Source organism: Lycium ferocissimum, chromosome 3, assembly GCF_029784015.1.
Source record: "Lycium ferocissimum isolate CSIRO_LF1 chromosome 3, AGI_CSIRO_Lferr_CH_V1, whole genome shotgun sequence".
Taxonomy (NCBI): domain Eukaryota; kingdom Viridiplantae; phylum Streptophyta; class Magnoliopsida; order Solanales; family Solanaceae; genus Lycium; species Lycium ferocissimum.
Genome location: NC_081344.1, coordinates 28,869,820 through 28,895,428, shown reverse-complemented (window position 1 = coordinate 28,895,428; position 25,609 = coordinate 28,869,820). Strand labels below are relative to the sequence as shown.

Sequence of the window (25,609 nt, the reverse complement as noted above, 5' to 3'; positions counted from 1 at the left end):
CTAAATAAATAAAGCAATTTGGACATAATTAAAGCTACTACATGCATATGAAAGAAAACTTCTTTTGATTTCTCAAGTGTGAAATTAACTTGTGGAACAAAATGCAATTTAAGATTTTCTTCAAACGAATATTTTAATTTTTGCACCACAAGACCACTCTTCTATTTAAAATCATAACCTCAAAACCTCTTTCAGCAAAAAGTTCAAATCAATTCTTTATCAATAACAAATATAATTATAGTAATTAAATTCATCTACACCAATCAAAAGAATGCCCTGTTGTGTGACTTACTTTCAATTTCACAGTAAAAAGATACACATATCACCACTACTTATTAGGAAGTTAGATTTGACGTGATTTTCAAATCATCAAATTTCATAAGCAGCTTCTAACTTTACATGATTTTAAATCCCTGAACAAATTTAATTGAAAAAAAATTATGAATTGTAAGAAATTTTAGCAAATAAGAGTAGGAAAAAATTAAAGAATTCATAGTGAATATAACTACCTTAAAAGAAATGCATTCATCGTTGAATTATACCACAGAGCGTGTCACGCTGATCAATACAAATGACATAGAACATATTACCAAAAGTTACCAAATAATACTGAGTACGAATAAGTTATGGGACACAAAAGTATAAATTTTCGACAAATACGTTGGCATACCTTTCTCCCATAAAAAAAGGCAAGTGATTTAGAATATGCCTGAAAGATGATACATACAAATAAATTTAACCAACATAGAATATTCACCAACACATAAATATCACAAGGGAAATAACTATATATACAAAGTAACAAAGTAATGGACCTCGGTGGAGTTGAATTGAACTTTGAAAGCTAAAACAGATGGATCATATGAGGTACAAAAAAAAAAAATTACAAAATCTTAATGATTTAATTACTCTCTTATTCCCTCTGTCATCTCTATTTTTTTCCTTTAACAGATATAGTATATACCAAACTCACAATTACAACCCAAATATGTAGTATATCATAAGGTAAAGATACAAAGAATTAAAAAAAATTAAAACAAAAATCTTACTGGAAGTTAAATAACAACAATAATTATTATTATTATTTGTTGTTGTTATATTAGTATCATTATAAAAAATAAAAAATTCTTTGCTCACCTGTTACCTCTTCATGGCTTCATCTGGAAAACCACCTTATTATCAGCACGGAGGATAATTTGCTTCGAAAATGATACCATCGTTAAAAGGACGAAAATACTACTTATATGACATTAACAATAATCAATGCGTAGCAAGAAACATGCAAGGCCATAATAAAGACTGAATAATAAATGTCAAAACTTACATTTTTCATCGTAAGGAATATGAAAGAGTGAAATAGTAATTATCGAGCCATTTATACCTATATTCTTACATCTTACAATATAATCAATGGGAAAATAAGGGAAAATACCAAAAAAAAGGAGAAAAAAAGATAAATAAGAATGGTGGCTATAAAGAGAGTTTTACATCAATTGGTTTACAGCTTTATATTATATATAGTTGTTAGAATACACACTGATCAAGGCATTACATAGCATTGGAAGTTTGGGCTGCTGATTATTCATTTACTTATATGTACCGGGCTAGGCCCATTTATATTGTATTCTTTAGTTAAGTGTAGTCGGGTCAGTATATAAGCAGGGCGCAGATATTTTGTAAAGCACTGAATTCATTTTCTCTCATTCTCAGTAAATAGAATTCTCTCTTTTTCTTCTCTCTAGAACTGCTTCGAACCCTAACCCAAATTCATCAATGTTTTCATGATTTTAGCAAGTTAGCATAGTATCAGAGCCCAGATCCTCATAGGACTGGTCATTATCTACAATGCAATGTTACCCTCGATCCATGTTATTGAATAGTTCATCGATTTCACATATTTCTGCATCAAATCTTGTTGAAATCAAGTTTTTGTGGTGAGATTTCGAGTTTCTACGATTTGTTTTTCGATTTGTGAGGTTTGTTTGACAGCACTCATTCGATTCAGTTCATTGAAACTAGGGTTTCATCGTTCTGGGTTTTGGTGGCGACGTTCAAAGGTTCTTTTTGAGTTCTTCGACTGTTGTTTACATCAAGGCCGTTATTCCTTTCGGTTTGCGAAGAAAACTGGTATTCTTGTTCAAATCTAGCTAATTTTTTTACAAAATTTGTGTTATTTTTCGTCTGATTTGAGAGTATGACAACTGACAATACCTACACCATCTACAACGTCTGAGAGCACTTCTCGTACTGCTTTCCACCAAGACCACTACACTCATCCGTGCCACCTCTCTATGTCCATCCTTCAGATGTGTTGAGGGCATCTTTAGTCCCTGTACCTTTTGATGGAATAGGATATGGGAGTTGGAGACGAAACATTTTAGTTGCTTTATCTGTTAGGAATAAGTTAGATATGATTGATGGTACTTCTAAAACCCGATGAAGATCTCCTTAACTGCAATGGTAGGTGTAATGACCTAGTCGTGTCCTGGTTGACCGATTCACTTTCTAAAGACCTAGCTCGTAGTGTAGAATCTTCTGAATATGCTAAGGACGTTTGGAGTGAATTGGAGGAGAGATATGGAAAGGCAGATGCTGCTAGAGTGTTTGAACTAAAGAAGGACTTAGCCCACATAGCCCAAGGTGCTGTTGACATAGCTTCATATTTTAACAAAATCAAACAACACTGGGATGAAATTGATGCACTTTCCATAACTCGTGTCAATTCTTGCACTTGTGGGGCTAAGTCTGAATACCAAAAGGATAAAATATGCAAAAGTATACCAATTCTTAATGGGTTCGAATGAAACATATGTCCAAACTAGAAGCAACATTACCATGCTTAAGCCCTTTCTCTCAGTCAGCACTGTTTATAGCATATTATTGTCTGATGAGAAACAGAGGCAAGTTTCCATTATACCTCAATTTTCATCCACTTCTACATCTTTCAATGTTGGAACTTCTAGTGGGACTCCTAGGCAGTCATTTCCCTCAAAAGTGAATTTTGATAATCAAAAACCTGGGTTGTTTTGCAAGTATTGTAAGAGGACAAATCACACCATTGAGAAATGCTATAGACTACATGAGTATCCATTTGATTTTAAGTTTACAAAGGGTTCAGGCAATAAGAATAAGAATGCTACTCATGATACACTTGAGCATCCTTATCCCTGCTCAACCTCTAATTTGGTTTCTAATCCTATTGTTTCACAACCTCAACACTAATCTCTTAAAAGTGTCTATTAAGTCTTGCATGTTGTCACAAGTAGATAGTTTCACTTGGATCATAGATTCTGGAGCTCTCTCATAAGGACTTGCTTTTCAGTTTACACATTTTTCCTATACTTTGTCTTGTATCCCTTCCTAATGGTTACAAAGCAAAAGTCAATTGTGTAGGTTCTTTGACTTTATTTCCTAATTTTACTATTCATCATGTGCTTTATATTCCTTCCTTTCAAAGACAATCTTATCTCCGTACACAAATTACTTGAGCAATTCGATGGATTTTTCCTATTTACCAAAGCTCTTTGCACCATATAGGGCCCTTCTCTGAAGATGCCTCTGGAGCTTGGTAAACAGGATCATGGTCTCTGCAAGCTGCTTCTTCCTCCTGTTTCCTCAATAAATGCTTCTGCATCTTAATTTGTTCCTTTACCTATCACTTGTAATTTTCCTTATAGTGTTCATGATGTTACTGCCAAAACTGTTTCTACTTCTAGTATGAGTAGTGTTGCTGTAACACTTGCACACACTTCCTCCTATTTCTAATTCTAGTTCTTTCCCTAATCTGCCTACTGTTAAACCCTCTACTGTAATTAGGGAGCATACCACCCATGCTCCCACTGCTACTGTTTCAATGTGTGATATAAATAAAATGGATATGATTTGGCACTATAGACTTGGTCATATTCCATTTTTTAAAATGAGAAATATTCCTGCTCTTGCATCTCATTTCAAGTTTTCTCCAAAATAATCCTTTCTCTGTCCAGTTTGCCCTCTTGCTAGGCAAACTAGACTGCACTTTCAAGATAGTAGTATCCAAATAACACATCCCTTTCAGTTGATACACTATTGATACTTGGGGACCCTATCACTCACCTATATATAATGGTTCCAAGTATTTTTTAACAATTATTGATGATTTTTCTAGATCAACTTGGACCCACTTAGTGGGTACCAAGAGCAATGCTTTTGATATTTTGAAATCCTTTAATGCTATGACTGAAACTCAATTTAATCTGAAAATCCAAACCATCAGAAGTGACAATGCACTTGAGTTAGGTTCCAGTTCTGTTGGTGCCAAATATTTCTCTGCCAAAGGCATTGTACATCAAACTACTTGTCCTCACACCCCATAACAAAATAGGGTGGTAGAAAGAAAATATATATAACTATTAGAGACTGCTAGGGCTCTTCTTTTCTAATCTCATCTGCCTATCCAATTTTGGGGGGATTGCATCTTGACTGCCACCTATTTGATCAATAGATTCCCTTCTCCTCTTTTGCAAAATAAGAGTTCTTATGAAGTTCTGTATCACAAGCCCCCCTCTTACTCTCATCTTAAAGATTTTGGGTGCTAATGCTATCTCCTCTTTTGCAAAATAAGAGTTCTTATGAAGTTCTGTATCACAAGCCCCCCTGCCTCTCATCTTAAAGATTTTGGGTGCTAATACTATTCTACAGTTCCTAAAGTCCATAGAGATAAATTTCAGCCCAAAGCTAATCCTTGTGTTTTCATAGGATATCCCTTCGGCAAAAAGGGATACAAGCTATACAACTTGGTATCTCACTGTTGCTTTATGTCTAGAGATGTGCTTTTTCATGAGCATTTATTTCCTTTTGACAAGCATTTTCATTCTTAACCATCTGTTCCGCCTTTTCCCAATTCTGCTTTCTTTGATGATGTTACCATCACTTCTTCTTCACCTCTTGCAATTCCTGTTATTCCACCTGATAATCTTCCTTCCATCTCCTTCCCTGCTCATACACCTTGTGCTACTATACAACCACTTGTTGCTGATCCTTTACCTCCTCTTGTTGCAAAATAACCTCAACCTCATCAACCTGTTCTTCCACAACCTCAACCCTCTCAAACTACTCTTCCAACTAGACAGTCCACTAGGACTAGAAAATAACCTGTACATCTTCAACAATACATCTGTAATTTCTCTTCAGTTATCTCCTCATCTCTTCCTGATTCTTCTACTTGCGGTCAGTCTGCTTCTTTTGAGCCTCATACTTACAGCCATGCAACTTCCTTTCCTTAGTGGAAGGCTGCCATGAGGGATGAGTTTGCTGCCTTGGAGTCTAATAAAACTTAGGAGATTGTCCCATTGCCTCCAGGCAAGAAACCCATTAGTTGTAGGTGGGTATACAAGATTAAACATAAGGCATATGGTTTTTTGGAGAGATATAAAGCTAGACTTGTGGTTAGGGGGGATACTCAGGTTGAGGGTATAGATTTTCATGAGAAATTCTCTCCGGTTGTAAAAATGTCAACTGTCAAAGCCCTTATTTCTGTAGCTATAAAGAAACATTGGACTCTCCTCCAACTTGATGTCAAAATGCCTTCCTCCATGGTGACCTGGATGAAGAGGTATTCATGAAATTTCCTCCTGGTCTCAGTGTTGATTCTCCACTTTGCTCTAAAAGTCCACTTGTTCTAGACTCCAAAAGTCTCTTTATGGATTGAGACAAGCTTCTAGGCAATAGTATGCCAAGCTGTCTCAGGCCTTATGCTCTAGAGGTTATTCTTCCTCTCTTAATGATTACTCATTATTTACCAAAGGTTCTAGTGACTCTTTAGTTTTATTGGTTATTTAGGAGGATGACATCATCCTAACTAGGACTGATTTGGCTGAGCTATCTGCACTTAAGGATTTTCTTCATGCACAACTCAGAATAAAAGATTTGGCCTCTCTTCACTATTTTCTGGGAATTGAGGTTATGTACTCTTCCCAAGTGTTATTCTCCATCAGAAATTTTTTATCCATGACCTTCTGGTTTAGTTTTATTTTGCTGATTGCTTTCCTATTAGTTGCCTTTTGGAATTGCATGAAAAGCTCTTTCCTGATATGGAGGAACCTCTCCCCAATCCAGAAGAGTATAGATATTTAGTTGGAAAACTAAATTTTCTCACCCACACTAGACTTGACCTCTATTTTGCTGTCCAACACTTAAGTCAATTCATGCAAACACCTTGTGTCCCACACATGAAGTCTGCCTTGGACTTGCTCAGATACTTAAAAGGCACCTCTGATGTTGGCATCTTTTTCAACAATTCACTTGGTTTATCTCTTGATGTGTTCTGTGATAGCGACTGGGGGCATGTCCTCACACAAGAAGATCTGTTACTAGGTTTTGTGTCGTTCTGGGTGGGAGTTTAGTGGGTTGGAAATCTAAAAAAAAAAAAGCATGTAGTCTCACTTTCATTTGCTGAGGTTAAATACAGATCCATGAGCAAAGCTGTGGCTGAACTTTCTTGGCTTGTTAGGCTTCTTGATGACTTTGGGGTTCATGTATCTGTGCCTATTCCTTTGCATTGTGATAATCAATCTGCTATATATATATATATATATATATATATATATATATATATATATATATATATATATATATATATATTGCAAGGAATCCTGTTTTTCATGAGCATACAAAACATATTGAATTGGATTGCCATTTTGTCCGGAACAAGTTATCTGAGGGTTTTATTGATCTTTCTAATACTACCAGTGCTTCTCAATATGCTGGTATGTTTACCAAGCCACTTGTGGGTGTTGTAAATCATCTTCATTTGCGCAAGTTATGAGTTGTATGCCCCTCCAACTTAAAGGGGCTGTTTGAATACACACTGATGAAGGCATTACACAGCATTGGAAGTTTCGACTGTTGATTATTCATTTACTTATTTGTATCGGGATAGGCCCATTTATATTGTATTCTTTAGTTAAGTGTAGTGGGGGTCAGTGTATAAGTAGGGCTTAAATATTTTGTAAAGCACTGAATTCATTTTCTCTCATTCTCAGTAAATAGAGTTCTCTCTTTTTCTTCTCTCTAGAACTGCCTCAAACCCTAACCCAAATTCATCAATGTTTTCATGATTTTAGGAAGTTAACAAGTTATCACTTAATCTTGATTAGTTAATACTTATTTACACTTTATTGAATCATTAACCATGGTAAGTAGAATTGGTTTGGGGAAAATAGCCGATAAGGGTAAGTATCCCTAAAAAAACTTTTTACTTTTTCCAATGGATGATCTTTTTTGTTCCCTTCCAATTCAATTGCCCTTTTCAGCATTAATGAATAGAAAAATAAAAATGAGGACCTGCAGATTAACATTTATGGTGCCACTAGGACACCCTACCTATCATATTTCCTCAAAAGATAATTCGTTTTCATCAATCTTCTAATTCAACTTGCCGAACGTGGTCTTGAATCTTAAGTAACTTCTGACCAAATCTCATTCTTTTCCTTTTTTGACGTTCCCCTAATGACTGAATCAGCTTAAAATTTAAGAATCATAGAGTTTTGCAATCGTCATACTTTAAAAATCACAGAAAGATATCTCATCTGAATTATATCTAAATTTTAACTTACATAAACTGAAACTATAACAAAAATTATACTTTCAATACATTTGACCAATTATTGTATATTACTGTATGACTCAATTTTTTCAAGTTATCACTTCAAACTTAATACGAAGAATTAATAGACAACTAGTGAGTGGTATTGTTTTGTGTCATTGAGACGTTGGGAGGGGGTTATTGTGGGGCCTCTAAATATCCAAACATCCATTGTTTACTCCGGATTAAATCCATCATAGAAGTTAAGGACCCAACAAAACTCAATAAATTTGCCCAAATCATATACTTTTTTTTTTTAAAAGCAAATTTTGCCCTGCTAGAATTTATCAAAGGAGAAGATTTTATTATAAGGAATCAAGTTCAACAGAAAATAAATGCAGAAAGGAAAAGAAAGAACAAAACATCCTAGCAAATTTGAAAAAATAACTAGGATAGAGCAGATGAGTGGTTCTGCATGATTCTTCTAGTCTTGATCCTCAATTTTGAAAGTTGAGTTTTGTCCATGTTGAGTATTCTCCTTCTATGTGTTGGTATATCTGCAAAAGAATTAATCTGCAACATGTATACGGTAAAAACTATATCAATTAGTGGCTGATAAGATTGGAGCAGAAGACAGGTTCGAATGGGCACGAATACGTTCGATCTTGTTCCACACCGGGGTGTCGTACCGGTCACAGTAGATCTGAGCCAAGATAAGCGTGTCCTTTAGTCCAGATAATCTGAGTCTGAATGTCCGTGTCCATTGGTCTGGGTAATCGATTGTGAGGCTACCACGCGTCATAAAACCGTTCCGCCATTTGTGCTGACAACCGTACGGGTGTCAGACCGTACGGATCAGCCTTATCTTTTTTAGGGTTTATTCAGAAAGGCTTTTTTGTAGTATACTAAGGGCCTACAAGGAATACCTATAAATAGAGAGCAACCTCCCCCCCCCCCTTCCCTTCAGGTTGGTTTTTTCTCATATCAAAACATTGTAACCATCTGAAATATTGAAGTTCTCTTTGAGCATTTTGGTCCCGATCTGTGGCGTTCATCCAAAACCAAGCTAATCTCATATATTATTTGGCACATTCAATCTATCTCATTATCATTATTTAGCATATATCATCCGCTTATAATATACTAATAAACACATACGTATATAAATATAATCGTATACATATTCGCTTAGAATTCAAATATTTTACTAAAAGATTAAGTTCATCCACATATCCCATTCACCACTTACAAATTTAATTGTTACTCGTATTTCGGGGTAAACAGTTTGGCGCCTGCCGTGGGGCATAGGATAATAGTGGTGGTTTAATCTTTGCTACTTCTTTCTTCACTTGTTGTTTGAAAAATTTGCAGATCTGCACAGAAAACGTACAAAATGGCGAGCAGCGGTCACTCTGGCCATGTGAACAATAACGAGATAGTAGCTGCGAACGAGAACAACAGTGGGTTATGAAAACCACGTGCTGATCCTGCCGACCCAAACGCTGTCAACTCGAGAAAAGGCCTCAACCGGCAGAATACCGTCAATTAGGAGAATGCCGCCCTTCCAGCCACTGATCCTTTGAATACTCATAACTTAATTACTTTGTCTCAAGCTTAAGGCCGGAAAACTCCGAATATTCCGGATGAGATTACCTTACGTTTAATATTTGAAATGTTGCAGGAACAAGGGACAGCCATAGCCAAACAGGGGGTTGCCATAGCTCAGCTTCAGAGCAAAGACGACAAGGTAGCTCTGGAAAGGCCAAAAGAGGTTACCGAACCAAGGCGAGAGGAAGCACGGATAGTCGAGAGAAACGGATCCGGAGCCGACTTGTCTACCGAGGTTTTGAAGATGCTCGAGACCTTGGCAAAATGGGTTGATTCAACGGAGAAGAGAGTGGAAACATATAACTCTCGGGTGGATCAGATCCTGGGAGCTCCACCGATTTTGAAAGGGCCGGATTCAAAGAGATACATTCAAAGGTCGTTCCCTCCGAGTGCGGCTCCGAACCTGATCCCAAAGAGGTTCAAAATTCTAAATATTCTGAAATATGATGGTTCGATGGACCAGTAGAAACACGTGACTTCGTATACTTGTGCCATAAAAGGCAACGATGTCGAAGAAAATGAAATTGAGTCGGTGTTGTTGAAGAAGTTCGGAGAAACACTCTCGAAAGGGGCGTTAACTTGGTATGACCACTTGCCCGAGTATTCTATCACTTATTTCAAAATGCTCGTAGATGCGTTTATCAAAGCTCATGCCGGTGCCAAAAAGGTGCAAGCCAGGAAGGCGGATATCATTAGAATCACTCAAAGAGATGATGAACTACTACGTGAGTTTGTAAACCGCTTCCAAAGGGAACAGATGGAACTGCCCCCAGTTCCGGAAGAATGGGCAGCGTAAGCTTTCACCAAGGAACTCAATCCCCGAAGCTCGACTGCCTCATTTAAATTGAAGGAGAACTTATTGGAATACGAGGCTGTAACCTGGGCGGACGTCGTACGAATCTAAGATTCGGGTAGAGGATGATCAGCTCGAACTTCCACCGGGCCCAATAAATTTAAGGAAAAACTCTGAAAAATTGAGGAAAAATTATGAACCGAAAACAAGACCATCGAGGGAAAGGTACCGACCATATTCTCAATCAGAGAAGCTCAGCTTCAGGTCGGATAAATTGAGAAGCGCCTCAATCACTTCTCTAGTAGGGGCGATAAACGAGCTGACCATCCGACAAACAACCGGGGCTTGTCGTTCAGGAGTGATGCCGGCAGTTCAGTTAGTAATAAAGACATACCGAGGTTATCTGAATACAACTTCAACATCAACACCTCGGACCTTGTTTCGGCTATCGGGCGCATCATGGAGGCTAGGTGGCCAAGGCCATTAAGATCCGACCCGGGTCAACGGGACCGGAACATGATGTGTGAGTATCATGAAACCTATGGGCACAGAACCGAAGATTGTCGTCAATCAAGGAAGGAAGTGGCTCGATTATTGAAAAATGGCCACCTTCGAGAATTCCTAAGCGAGGGAGCCAAAAGCCATTACAAAGAAAGGGAGAATTACAAATGAGCTGAGCCCGTGGAACCTCAACATGTGATCAATATGATAATAGGGGGAACAGATGCTCCACAAGGACCAGTGATGAAAAGAACAAAGGTCTCAATTGTACGTGAAAAGTGGATCTGGGACTATGTACCTGAGGGCTCCATCTCCTTTAGTGACAAGGATGCAGAAGGCATCATTCAACCACACAATGATGCATTGGTAATTTTTATCCTTATTTTTAAATCACGGGTTAAACATATTTTGATTGATCTAGGTAGTTCAGCCAACATTATCTGATGGAGAGTAGTGGAACAATTGAAGTTACTAGACCAGATCATTCCGGTAGCTCGGGTACTCAGCGGATTCAATATGGCAAGTGAGACTACGAAGGGTGAAATTTCTTTACCGATTAACATCGACGGGACCATACAACAGACAGTGTTCTACATCATCGAGGAAAATATGAAGTATAATGCTTTACTCGGCAGACCGTGGATTCATAGCATAAGGGCGGTACCATCGACTCTACATCAGTTACTGAAGTTCCCAACCCCGTAAGGAATAAAAACTATCCGAGGCGAATAGTCCATAGCAAGGGAAATGTTTGCGGTAGAGGAAGCACCCCTCATCTCAAAGAAATCGGTTCAAAGGGATGATGAGTTAGTCAAAGGCAAGGACACCAAATAGCAATTAAAGAATTCGGGTCCGAGTGCGGAGCAGAAGGAAATGGACCCGAGTAGTGAAGAGGATGATTTCGGCGTGCCTAGATCTTTCGTATTACCGGATGATTCGGATGCTACCAAATCAACCGTAGATGAGTTGAAGCAGATCATTTTGTTCGTACATTTACCGGATAGAAAGGTATACCTGGGCACGGAGTTAACCTCGGAGCTCAGGGACAAATTAATTAAATTTCTTCAAGCTAATGTCGATTGAAGATAACAACACATAAGCTCAGCCTCGATCAGAAGTTCAACCCGATAAAACAAAAAAAAGACCAATGGCTAAGTCAAAACATGCCTTCGTAAAAGATGAGGTAACAAAGCTTTTAAAAATAAGCTCCATCCGTGAGGTTAAGTATCCAGGCTGGTTGGCCAACGTCGTTATTGTACCGAAGAAAGGTAACAAATTTAGAATGTGCGTTGATTATAAGGACCTAAACAAAGCATGCCCGAAGGATTCATTTTCGATGCCTCACATTGATCGAATGATCGATGCAACGGCCGGGCATGAGATGTTAAGTTTTCTCGATGCGTACTCCGGGTATAACCAGATTCGGATGCACCCGGAGGACCAGGAGAAAACCTTCTTTATCACCCGATAGGGGACTTATTGTTATAATGTCATGCCATTCGGACTAAAAAATGCCGGAGCAACTTATCAACGCCTAGTTAACCGAATGTTCGAAGAGCAAATAGGTAAAACTATGGAGGTTTATATTGATGATATGTTAGTCAAGTCCCTGGAAACAGAGGACCTTTTAAAACATTTGCAGAATACCTTCGACATACTTTGCAAATACAACATGAAGCTAAATCCGAAAAAATGTGCATTGGGGGTCCGATCGGGCAAGTTTTTAGGCTTCATGGTATCGAACCGGGGGATTGAAATTAACCCAGACAAAATCAAAGCCATTGAAGACATCAAAGTGGTGAACAATGTCAAGGCAGTACAAAGGCTGACAGGAAGGATAGCAGGCCTAAGCCGATTCATTTCAAGGTCATCGGATAAAAGTCACCGTTTCTTCTCCCTTTTGAGAAAGAAGAACGACTTTGTATGGACACCGAAATGCCAAAAGGCTTTGCAAGAATTGAAGCGGTACTTGTCAAGCCCGCCCCTGCTACATACACCGAAGGCTGGTGAATAGCTGTTTCTCTATCTGGCGGTATCCGAGGTGGCGGTAAGCAGAGTTTTGGTCCGAGAAGAAGCAGGTACGCAATTTCCTATCTATTATGTGAGTAGGACATTAGGAGATGCGGAGACCCGATATTCGCACCTCGAAAGGTTAGCTTTAGCATTGGTGAGTGCTTCGAGGAAGCTAAAACCGTATTTTCAATGCCATCCCATATGTGTAGTGACTACTTACCCGTTAAAAAATATCATGCATAAACCGGAACTGTCGGGTAGGTTGACCAAATGGGCCGTGGAAATTAGTGGCTATGACATTGAATATAAACCTAGAACGGCTATTAAATCCCAAATCTTGGCCGATTTTGTAGCAGACTTTACCCCCGCAATGATTCCCGAGGTAGAAAAAGAGCTTTTGATAAGTTCGAAAAAGAACTCGGGCATCTGGTTCCTATATACGGATGGGGCATCAAACCTATAGGGAACCGGACGGGGCATTGTTTTAAAAACTCCCGCAGGAGATGTCATTAGGCAGTCTATCAGGACTATGAGATTAACTAACAATGAAGCCAAGTATGAGGTTATGATTGTAGGACTTGAATTGGCCCGGAGTTTGGGAGCCAAAGTAATCAAAGCAAAAAGCGACTCTACGGTCGTAAGCCAAGTCAATGGCGTCTTCAAGGTCAAGGATGAGCGAATGCATAGATACTTAGAAAAAACTCAGATGATATTGCATCAATTCAAATAATGGACCATGCAGCATGTACCGAGGGAACAAAACAACGAGGCAGATGCATTGGCCAACTTAGGCTCGTCGGTTGAAGAAGAAGAGTTCAACCCCAGTACGGTCGTCCAATTGGTGACTCGGCAGTAGAAAATGGACACGCCGAAATAAATGCAATGGGTCTAACATGGGATTAGCGCAACAAGTACATCGTTTACTTGTGAGATGGGAAGCTCCCGAATGACCCAAAAGAATCACGATCACTTCTAAAGAGGCTCGATTCTGTTTTGTAGACAATCAATTATATCGCCGGTCTTTCTTCGGACCTCTGGCTAAATGTTTAGGACCCGGAGAAACAGATTATGTGACGAGGGAAGTCCACAAAGGTACCTGCGGTAACCATTCTGGTACGGAAGCCTTGGTTCGGAAAATCATCAGAGCAGGTTATTACTGGAACCAAATGGAGGAGGATGCAAAAAATTTCATCCGTAAATGCGACGGTTGCCAAAGGCACGCACCAATGATTCATCAACTGGGGGAGTTGTTGCACCCGGTGCTATCTCTTTGACATTCATGAAATGGGGGATGGATATCGTCGGTCCTCTGCCTTGGGCCCCAAGTAAGGCTCGTTTCATTTTATTTATGACTGACTATTTTTCAAAATGGGTTGAAGCGCAGGCTTTTGAAAGAGTTAGAGAAAAGGAGGTTATTGACTTCATATGGGACCATATTATTTGTCGTTTCGGCATCCCTGCCGAGATAACTTATGATAATGGTCCTCAGTTCATTGGCAGTAAAGTCAATCATTTTCTCGAGGGTTGGAAGATCAAAAAGATTTTGTCAACTCCATATCACTCGAGTGCAAACGGACAGGCGGAATCTACAAATAAAACCATAATCCAAAATCTAAGGAAACGATTGGAAACATCGAAACACATATGGAAGGAAGTGCTACCGGAGGTATTATGGGCTTACCGAACGACGTCAAAGTCAAGCACGGGGGAGACACCATTCTCATTAGTCTACGGGGCCGAAGCCTTAATCCCCGTAGAAGTTGGCGAATCGAGCCTACGATTCCAATACGCCACCAACGGGTCAAATGAAGAGGCCATGGCCGTAAAACTTGACCTCTCGGACGCACTACGCCAAAATGCGATGGTCCGTTTAGCAACTCAAAGTAGCGAATGGAAAGGTACTATAATCGGAGGGCGAACCTTCGACATTTTCGAGTTGGGGACTTAGTACTTCGAAAGATTACCTTACATACCAAGAATCCCGACGATGGGAAATTGGGAAGGACCGTATAAGATAACTGGAATAACGGGTAAAGGGTCGTGGAAACCATAGACGGGCAACAGCTGCACAACAACTGGAATATGGCTCATTTGAAGAAATACTATTGCTAAGGTATGGTCCGTTGACCCTTGTGATTATTTTAAAAATTCTCACCCTTCGCTTTTCTGCAGAAGTCTTATCAAGATAAATACCAAGGTATTAGAACTGGGTCCAAAAGCATGTGTTGCACTCTTTTCCTTAGCCCGATTTTGTCCCAAAGTGGGTTTTCCGGCAAGGTTTTTAACGAGGCAACAAGTACAACGTGTTACCCTATGAAACGAAGCTAATTGCCTATGAGCCCGAGTCCAATTGTTCACCGGGGATTGGATAGTGTCTTCCCGCACATACTTCACAAACAAACACTAGGGGACTACTATACCCACATCAAGACCTAAGAAAAGCTCATCGAAGCAAAAACAAAAAACAAAGTCAACGTCAAGATGATTTTCAAAGTTTGTATTTCTCGTTTTGTGTAAATCCGAACCTTCTGTGCTAGGTTTCAATGTAAGGGCCAAACGATCAAATGAATCGTGCCCGGGTAGTATTCGCTACGGCGAAAACAGAAGGGATCAGACGAAATCTTTAAATTTTGTATAAACATTTGCGATATGCAGAAGAAGTATTGTAGAAAAGCATGTCTTGGGTATGTTCGCTTATTAATGACCCTACACCGGGGACTGTCGTCAAAAACTCGACAAAGGCAGAAAGGTCATACTTAACCGAGCCCAATTCCGCCTAAACACAAGAATGGGGACTTCCGTCATAAAGTCGAAAAAAGTACAAAGGTCATGATACCCGAACCTAATCTGCTAAAAACAAACAGTCGGTAGAAGGTTAAATAATTAAAAGACCTCGACTTAAAATGCCCGAGGTGATTCAGAGACGTCTGAATTCACAAAGCATAAATAAGCCCCGCGGGTAAATCATTCGATCAATCTTCAATCAAAAAACAAGCCGAACAAAGTAAGGCTCATAACTGATGAGTTAAGATAGGCTCAATTCGGATAAAAGGCTTAGTGCCGAAGCTCATTTATTTTACATACGAAATAAACTTTTAAGACAAGTATCGTGAGATGTACTCGGATCAAACATTGAAGAAAATAATGGCCAAAAAAGAAAATGCGCATTTCGTGTATGATCTAATAAACCGAGGCTTTACACTTAGAATTTTTTACATAATCAAAACAAAACAAAGGCTCATATAGGCCTCGATCTACTCGGTGTTAGAGGAACCCGAGTTCTCAGAAATGGTTTCCTCAGAATCACCCTCGGAACCATCCTCGAGAGCTTTTTTAGCCTTGTCCTCGATCATCCTCGCATCAAGAATACGAGCCGAGATATCCTCCATGCCCCGTTGAATATGTTCGAGGGTCATCCTCTGGAATTTCCACCGTTCATACTCAGCAAAGAGAGTAGAACGAGTCTCGGCGGCCACTACATCATTAAGGGCCTCATCCAGATCGGCCTCAGTTTTCTTCAAAGATCTCCTCCAGCTCAGATTTCATGTCAATTGAAGAGGTTCAAACCTCATTGACAGATGTAAGCTTGGTATGGAGACGATCATTGGCCAAAATAGCTTCCTTGAGCTGGCTCTTAAGCTCATCACTGATCCGGGCACAATCTCGGCCTTTTCTTTAAGTACTCTCAGCCTCTCCTTCTCGATAGCCCTCTCGGCCTCAAGCTGCCTGGACTTCTCTACTGCTTTCTCAGTATCAACCTTGACCGAATGAAACTCACCCCGTAGTTGGGCGATTGTAACCTCGAACTCGCCGAGTTTGGTAGCAAAAAGTAGCATTATCTCGGCCAAGGTTTATGTTATCCTGGTCCAAGAGTGGGTTCTTTTCAACCGCATCATCGAGTTTAGCCTTTAGACGGAGGTTATCAGCTTTAGCGGCCTCAATCTGGAATTGAAGGTTCGGAGGAGGGACTGCCCGGCTCAGCTGGTCCTCATTTTCCAGCAAAAGCAGCTTAAATTTCTCAGTTTCCCGGCTTGAGCATCTAGCTGGCCCTTCAAGTCCCCTACTTCGCGTTGGGCTTGGATGGAGCCTTTATTTATGAAACAACACTCTGCAAAAGAAAAATAAAGTGAAGTTATAAAATTGATTAGCGAAAACGGAGAATCGCACACCAATGTTGTAGAAATGCATAAGAACACTTACCCGATTACCCGTATGCGTGCCCTTGTTTATAAGACATTGCCATGGCAGTCGCTCCATCTTCTTCTTGTCTGAATCTAAAACAAGAGGTCTTAGATAACTTGCAACCCCCACGGGACGCGATAAAAAGCTGTAGTCCTCGGAGACGGTGACCACAGCTGACCCAGTCCTCCTCGGTTCTACACTCGGGGCTGGGAAAATGTCAACAAGTTTTGACCTCGCACTTGTTTCAGTGGACCGGTTGGCAACCCTCGTAGCTCGTGGAATATGAAGGTGACCAAAACCCGAGGCTTCGACCGTAGCATGAGGGGTACCGGTAAGCATATCATCGAGGTTATCCGGTCTCGATGAAGGAGCAGGAGGAGAAGTCGGAACAGCTCTAGCAGTGTCACCAGTTGGAAGTACCTCAGTCACAGTAGCTGGGTCGGCACTAGACGACGGGTCGGCTGCCTCGGTAACTTTAATTTCTGGGGTCGTTTCAACCCTTTGGGTAGGCTCGGTTTCCAAGGTTGGATCGGACCTTCTAGGCCTCTTCACCAAAGGCACCGCCTCGGGTGAAGCATTACCTGAAATGTCAATAAATTCAATTGACCTTAGAGGAATCGGAGCTTGGACATACGCGGTAACTGGAGAAAAAGGAACTTCATCCTCCACACCTTTAGTCGAGGTTGGGATAGTAGTTTCTTCCTCAGGAACAGCGGCGACGAAGGGACCCGCACCAACTCTTCGAAGAATAATGTCGGGCTAGGATCCATCCCTCAGGGTTCGAACATCACTTCTCGACCTCTTCTTTTTCTTCTGCCCTTGGTCGAGGGTTTTCTTTGCCTCTTTTCGGTACGCGGCAATAAGACGGGATGATCCCGCCATATCAAAGTCAGAACCCGGTGTGGCAGGCTCATCCATTGGTGCAGGTCGTGGTTTCACGGAACCTTTGCCCAAACCTAGGCATCGAAGAGTTAAAGAAGGAAAAGGCGAAAAGGAAGGATATGATCAAAGACTGAAGAAAAAATTACTGTGGTTCTGTACAACCCATCGCTCCCGATATAACTCTGCCCATGTCCGTTCTTCGTGTAAGTGCTGGCTGATGATTGCCTCAACCCACTCGGGGAAATTTCGGACGGCAGAAGAGATCCATACGGAGGCTGAAAATTTTGAACAAGTCAAAAAAAAGGAGGCTCGGACACACATAATGGAAACACATTTAAGGGACTCACGTTTGTTATTTCACTTTTCTGGGAAAGGCATGTACTCTGCTGGGATAATATCTGCAGTCCTAACCCAGACGAAACATTCAAGCCATCCTCGGTCTCTATCCTCATTGAGACAGGAAAGGATAGGGTTTCAGCCTTGTTTGGAGACCTTTATCACACCCCCACGAAAGATCCTCGGGCAATACAGCCGAATGAAGTGTGCCAACGTGAACTCTTTATTGACGTTATTTGCCAATAGACGAAGGCAGGCCTCCATTCTCAAGATAATTGACCCAATCTAGGCAAGACACATGTTGTACGTCCGGCACATCTCGAGAATAACCGGATCCATAGGAGAGTCGAGCTTAAGAGTGAACGGATATGTATAAATGTAAAGAAACCCTTTCTTATAATCCGTGATGGATTCGTCGTCACCAGGGGCAAACACCTGCACCGGACGCTTGTCCCATCCACACTCGGCCCGAACCCGAGGGTGGCGATCTTCTTTAATTGATGAGGGATGACGTCACACGTCGAAACCCCTATCCGATGCTTGCACCACCGTTTCAACTGCAAATTCATGATTATAATTGGGCTTCGCCGGTATTATGTTTATGGCTATCGGTTGAGCAAGTATCCTACCTCCGGTTTAAGAGCAGGTGCGGGACCCGGAGATGAAGCCGGGGGTACATTCTGGGAAGCGGAGTCGGTGTTCGTTGACATTTTTTGATCAAATATGAATTTATGAAGAAGTTGGTATGAAGATTTGAAGGTTTGAAGAAGATTTGAAGATGAAGATTTGAAGGTTGAGACGAATATATGAACTTGAAGGTTTGAAGATTTGAAAATTCTAGTTGAAGATATGAAGATTCGGCTTAAAGGGATGAAGATTTGAAGGTTTGGTGATTGGTGATAATGGGCCAGTTCAAGCAAAGAAACGAAGATGAGAAAGGTTGAAAGTGAAAAATGAAAGGTAAAAAAAGAGCAACTGTAACTCTATATATAGACGTTTACCGTAGCGGTTACCGAGGCGTGTCCGAGAATTAATAAGACGTGATTTGAAGCGACGTGTCTTGAGGCGGTTTCCGAAGTTAGCCACTCGGAATGGGACATGTGGCCGAAGTCAGAGGGACGTGACGTGAGGTGACGTTACGGTTCTCGCCTATTTTGAAGATAAGAACGAACTTATGAATGAGACCACCGGTTTGAGACTTTTCCACTTCCCGTCACTTCGGTGAAACTACGATCCGAAAAGTGTGGGGACTATCTGTATACAGTAAAAACTGGATCAATTGGTTACCGATAAGATCAGGGCAGAAGACAGGTTCGAATGGGCACGAATACGTTTGATCTTGTTCCACAACGGGGTGTCGTACAGGTCACAGCAGATCCGAGCCAAGATAAGCATGTCCGTTAGTCCGGATAATCTGAGTCCAAATGTGCGTGTCTATTGGTTCGGGTAATCAGTTGTGAGGCTGCCACGCGTCATAAAACCGTTCCGCCATTTGTGCTGACAACCGTACGGATCAGCCTTCTCTTTTTTAGGGTTTATTCAGAAAGGCTTTTTTGTAGTGTACTAAGGGCCTATGAGGAATACCTATAAATAGAGAGCAACCCCTTCCCCCCCCCCCCCCCCCCTTCTTCAGGTTGGTTTTTTCTCATATCAGAACATTGTAACCATCTGAAATATTGAAGTTCTCTTCGAGCATTTTTGTCCGGATCTGTGGCGTTCATCCAAAACCGAGCTAATCTCATCTATTATTTAGCACATTCAATCTATCTCATTATCATTATTTAGCATATATCATCCACTTATTATACTAATAAACACATACGTATATAAATATAATCGTATACATATTCGCTTAGAATTCAAATATTTTACCAAAAGATTAAGTTTATCCACATATCCTATTCACCACTTACAAATTTAATTGTTACTCGTATTTCGGGGTAAACACAACAGTCTTATGTTCTCTAGTGCATAGTTTGCTAAAAAATCTACTAACTGATTGGCTTCTTGTAAACATGCACAATATGCCCTTATAATTACTCCAATGTATTTTGAATCTCCTCATCTATATTAGAAAGCTCCCGTGGAGGTTTTCATCGTCTTTGTATCATCTGTAGTAGCCCCAATGAAATAGTTTCCACAATCAGTTAATGTATCTGTCTGGTTTTGAAGTACCTCAAAGCCTCCTGAATAGCTGTTGCTTCAGCCTCATTATTTGTTATGTCATGAATCTGCTGAGCTTGAGTATAGATCAAATTCCCTCTATCATCTCTCAAACAGAAACTGTAAGAATTTCTGCATGGATTGCCCCTGCTTGCACCATCTATATTGCACTTTATTCTTCCTGTAGGTGGTTGATTCCAGTACACCTTAGCATAGAACACCTTAGGTTTGTAACTGCTCAAAACTTTGATCATCTCAGACCAGATTGTAGGAATGTTGAGCCCAAATCGTATACTTGTGTATGCAAATTCACTTAATATATATAAATAATACTCCATCTGTTTCAATTTATGTGAACCTATTACTATTTGGAGAGTCTACGAGGTGATTCTTTGACCACGTTTTTCTTATACTTTTATTAAATTATTTAAAATATAAATTATCATTGCTTATAGTACTTTTTATCTAGTTTTTGAATATATAAATTTTATTTTTATAAACTTAAAAAATCTATGTCAATATCTATGATCAAAGTTATAAAGTTTGACGCTCGAACTCCAAAAAAATTCACATAAATTGAAACGGAGAAAATATATAAAAAATATAATAGCAATTAAATTTGTAGTTTAGAATTCATAAAAGTTGTCGTTTAGAATTTATAAACTTAAAATATTTAATCTGTCTTTAGTTTACGTGGATGACAGGAAAGAGAAGGAAAAGATGAAGAGCTACTGGCTCACAACACCTGTGAGTCCAATCAATCAATTGGGTCATGTCAATTTCTTTAAAATGGGCAAGTCACACGGTATCTGCACCCTTCACAATCCACTTTTATATATCTCCATTTCATTTCATTATTTTCAATGCAATAGGGACACCAACGGTCATTTGTATATTCGAGGAAAAAAAGGAGACAATAAATTTGGTAAAAAAAGAAGAAGAATTATTTTTGTAATTTTTATTTTTTCATCGACTTGTGTAAGCAAAGGAATTTCATCTGAATTATAATCTTGAGTGTAAAACTGTAGACTTTCCTGTTTAGTAAGAGCCCGTTTGGATTGGCTTTATGTTCGCTTTATAAAAATCGCTTTTAATTTTTTTTTGAAATTATTTTAGGTACCAAATTAAAGTTCATTTTTACAAAATAGTTCTCAAAAAAAATTTGGCTTAAATTTTAAATTAAATTATCTAAAGAAATTATGTTGAAAAACAACTTATGCCCAAAAAAATAAGTTAATTTACCCCAATTTTTTTTTTTTTTTTTGTTCAGATAGTTCAAGTCAAATTTATGTTCGCTTATTTTAAGCCCATCCAAACAGGCTCTAAATTATTAAATGGACGCAAATGGCTTGTTTCAAACATCATACTAAGCATTAAGGTCCACCTTCGTATTATAGCATTGTCCCACAGACCTTGTCCTGTATAGTGGCACTATATGAAATGGTCATTAAGTAGCTCCATTATAAAAATCTACGCTACTATAATAGTACTAGCTAACCATTCAAGATTAGAAATGTTTAAACTAATTTCCATTAAGGAATATTATTTGATAATAAAACAATTTTTTCAAAATAAAGGAGCAGTCTAGGAGGGAAGCAAAGGTCATGAAGTACAAGAAAGAATCGAAAGTTGTTGATTTCTCAATATGATATTGGAATCTCCTACTATAATAAACAGAAATAGATAAGCCATTTGATAAGGACATTCTAACAATATACTCCTATATCATGCGTCATAACTCATATTAGCTTTTCTATTGGGTTACTACCAGACATTTGACAAGTGAGAGATGATCAATCAATTTCATAATATGTGTTTTGCCCTTTTCTATAGTCTGTTTTTAAGTAAATTATATCTTTTATATTTAAAAATATTTTAAATTTAACCTTTACATTTTATCATTCATGAGATAATTTATAGTGACACAAATATTTTTAATTTATTTTTTATCATAAATTTCAAAAGTATTCTCATTCCTTGTGAAATTTTGTATCTAGTCAAACTATCATCACATAAATTAAAACGCAATGAGTAATTTTTGTGGGGTGATCTGATGGATAAAAAAGATAAAAGAATGATCGCTTATAAATTAAAACGCAATGAGTAATTTTTGTGGGGTGATCTGATGGATAAAAAAGATAAAAGAATGATCGCTTATGATGAAATTGAAATCCTACACCTAATATGGCGTTACAAATACCAAACTGTAATTATCAGTGACTTGATGCAGAGATGGACTCCATTATCTTTTATCCAAACACTGTTCAATTAATAGAACATCATAAAAGAAGAAAAAACAATACTTAGTTTTTTTTTTTTTTTTAAAAAAAAGGAGGAAAACATCAAATCATACTTGGGCTCAGTCACAGCCTGGTTGACTACTGAAACTATATTCATTCAGCCTGAATCATTGCCCAAAAACAAAACAAAAAATTACATTACCGATAAACAAGTATCAACAATTATTGATGAATCGTTCAGTCTGAGTTGGCAGCAAATTGAAGACTCGACTTAGCCTTTCCAAGACAGCCAGTCTGCCCCACCGAGGTTGGTTAAGGTCTGCGTTATTCAACTTTTTCCAAATCTCATTTTTGAAATTACACTGCTTATGTTATTGTTGACTTAGCCGTTGAACCCGGTCTGACTCCACACTGCATCTCGGACTCGGCTCAAGTCTCGACCCTTCAATGTCCGCCCCACGCCTTCAATTACCGAGGTATTGGTCGTTGATTTTCGAGACCTACCATATCCACGAGCCAAGTATTCATGTGGAGGAACCATATCAAACGATATATCTTTGACCAATCAGGAACATTTACAGGAGCCGAGGACGCCATGTGGCGTTCACGTGGGGACGACTGCACTGCCACGCTGTCTTGTCCACGAAATTGATGAATGATCATAGATGACGTGGCCTTACCTGTATCATTAAAAGCCAATGATAAGCCTCCACCTAGGCGGCAGCTCATGAAACTACTAGTGCTTCCGTTACTCTCTCTGGTGGCGCGTGAATCACACGCGTTCCTTGAGCCATTCAACAAATGATCATCAGCATTGACCATGTCATCAACCGTTGACCAGACATCATATTCTCCCAATTCCGATGTTTCGTTGACTGTTTCATTTCCATGATTGTAACTATAGCTTCCTAAATACCTTTCACTCATACTGATGGTCAGTTCTCGACCTTTCGCCATTTATGATACTTTACTTTCCGGCAATTTGTTAAAAGAACGTTATGTACATACATACACTATTACTAGTATATGCTTTCTTTAACTACTTTAGGGTACCGGAATCTTGATTTTCCGGCAACCCCAGACAAAAGATACATAAATGAAAAAAGGAGCTGTATGTTTTTTGTATAATGTTATGTTTAAGCTCTCTAAGAGAAAGCTGTAAAGCGTAGACTCAGCTTCGAAGGCTGATGTTGTATGTATAAGATGTGATAGCGAGAACTTAATTTGCATTTCATGTGAATTTGGATTTCATTTTGTCATCATCATCTAATAAATATTGCTCGCCCGTCGCAATGTACATGACATTATTTCCTTTTTAGTTCGTCTAAAGAAAATAATATATTTCTATATTTAATAACAATTTAATTTTACAACTCTAATTTTACCTTAATGAAATGATTTCTAACCATAAAATTTCTTTGGCTTATTTCAATGCATAAAATTCAAAAGTATTTCTTTGTTTCTTTATTAAATTTTGTGTCCAGTCAATACTCTCACCTACGAGGGAATAGTACTATGGCGACATAAAGTATATGGTGATTAGTGAAGTCGAGCACGAAACTGTAAGGGCTCGTTTGGTTGGGGAACAAGTTATCTCGAGATAACTAATTTGGGGATTAGTTATTCCGGGATTGTTATCCCACCCTCTATGTAGGATAAAATAACACTACAATTCCGGAATAACTAATTTCGGAATTAATTATCCCGCAATTTTATCCCAACCAAATATGGGATAAGGTTGTACTAAATTTTTATCCGAGGACCATTTTTGCTTATCCTAAAATCAACCCAAAAAAAAAGAAGAAAAGGAAAAAGAAAAGCCAACTTGGCAGAGGTGATTGGAGATTATGGGTTTACACGTAAAAAGTGCAGAGAAGCATGACAGGTGCCAATTACTCAACGGACAACGTTCGATTAGTAGTAAAAACTGATTTTTATCTTATATCCACTAAAATAAAAAAGGGATAGTTGCGCAAAAGTACATCCAACAACACTGCGAGCATGTTTGGATGGACTTAAAAAAAACAGCTTATAAGCTAAAAAAGAAATAAATTGGGATAGCTCAACTTACTTTTTTAGCTTATAAGCTGTTTTCAGCTTACAAACTGCTTTAAATAAGCTAAACTAAACGGACTCAATTATTTTTTTGGACTTATTTTAAGCACAGAATGGCTTATAAATTTGCGCCCAAAAAGGCAACTTATAAGCCAATCCAAACGGGCTCTACATTGCACTTACTTCGCCTAGCCCACTATTTTCTTATATATAGTCAAAGCTCTCTAAAATAACATCGTTGGTTACGAAAATTTTTGTTGTTAAGTGAATAACTGTTATACATCTATAACAATATTTGATGTTTAAATAATATTTGGCTATTAAAAGGAAAAAAATGTCAAATCTTTTGGAAATATATTTCATTTTGTATTCTTGTCATAAGTAGTATATTAAAGTATCAAATATTCGGTCAAAATGTCTAAACCTATTATTTACAATCTTAGAGATTCTATATCTATAAAGATGGATGATTATAATATTAGAAAGGAAGATAAATGTTATAGAAAGTGTAACTTTACAAAGAGCGTACTGTTATAAAGGTTATTGTTGTTGTTACAAGTAAAAAATTATTATAGAGAGATAAAATATAACATAAAAATTGGTTCTGAAAAAAATTTGGCTGTTATAGTGAGGTGTTGTTATAGAAAGGTCTGACTGTAGCGGTGTTCAAAAATCGGGTATATAACATTATACACCCAGTATACAATATTGTACTCCTTCTGTTTCAATTTATGTGAACCCATTTGACTAAGCACGAAGTTTAAAAAGAAGAGAAGACTTTTAAAGTTGTGGTGTTAAATGAGTCAGACATATTTTGTGTGGCTATAAATTATCGCATAAAGGTTAATTGTTTCCAAATATAGAAAGGGGTCATTCTTTTTAGCACAGACTAATAAGAAAATAGGTTTACATAAATTGAAACGGAGGGAGTACAAAACTCCGATTTTTCTTTTTTTGCAACAATGTTTCAAAACTCGATATACAATATTATACACCCAATATACAAACATTATACAATATTATAAGAAGTATTTATACACCCATATGCACTATTATACAAAATTATAAGAGGTGTTTATAGACTCATATAAACTATTATACAATTTTGTACAAAATTATAAGAGGCGTTTACAAAACTATTGTAAGATTCATTCTTGAATAGATTGAGAGCGTTTCAATGCCTTAAGGAGTGGAAATGTTGTTAGTTGAGGTTGTGAATCTTTGGATCGAGGTAAGTTAAGACTTGACCTTCGACGAGAGATGCTTTCCCAA

At 38.6% G+C, this 25,609-nt stretch overlaps 1 protein-coding gene and 1 pseudogene across 1 annotated transcript; one reads left to right on the top strand and one right to left on the bottom strand.

Moving 5' to 3' along the window:
• Window positions 1-2,417: 2,417 nt before the first annotated feature.
• Window positions 2,418-3,222, top strand: LOC132048822 (uncharacterized). The gene is made up of 2 exons (XM_059439507.1): window positions 2,418-2,775; window positions 2,858-3,222. Exons 1-2 carry the CDS (start codon window positions 2,418-2,420, stop codon window positions 3,220-3,222), a joined length of 723 nt encoding a protein of 240 aa, XP_059295490.1.
• Window positions 3,223-22,395: 19,173 nt separating this feature from the next.
• Window positions 22,396-23,463, bottom strand: LOC132051086 (protein S40-5-like; annotated as a pseudogene).
• Window positions 23,464-25,609: the final 2,146 nt, after the last annotated feature.

Excerpts from the sequence above, each read along its gene's own strand:
- LOC132048822 (XM_059439507.1), top strand. The coding sequence starts at position 2,418 with ATGGTACTTCTAAAACCCGATGAAGATCTCCTTAACTGCAATGGTAGG. Across the intron at positions 2,776-2,857 it reads AAAGGATAAAATATGCAAAA|TCAGCACTGTTTATAGCATA; the intron begins GTATACCAATTC and ends CCTTTCTCTCAG.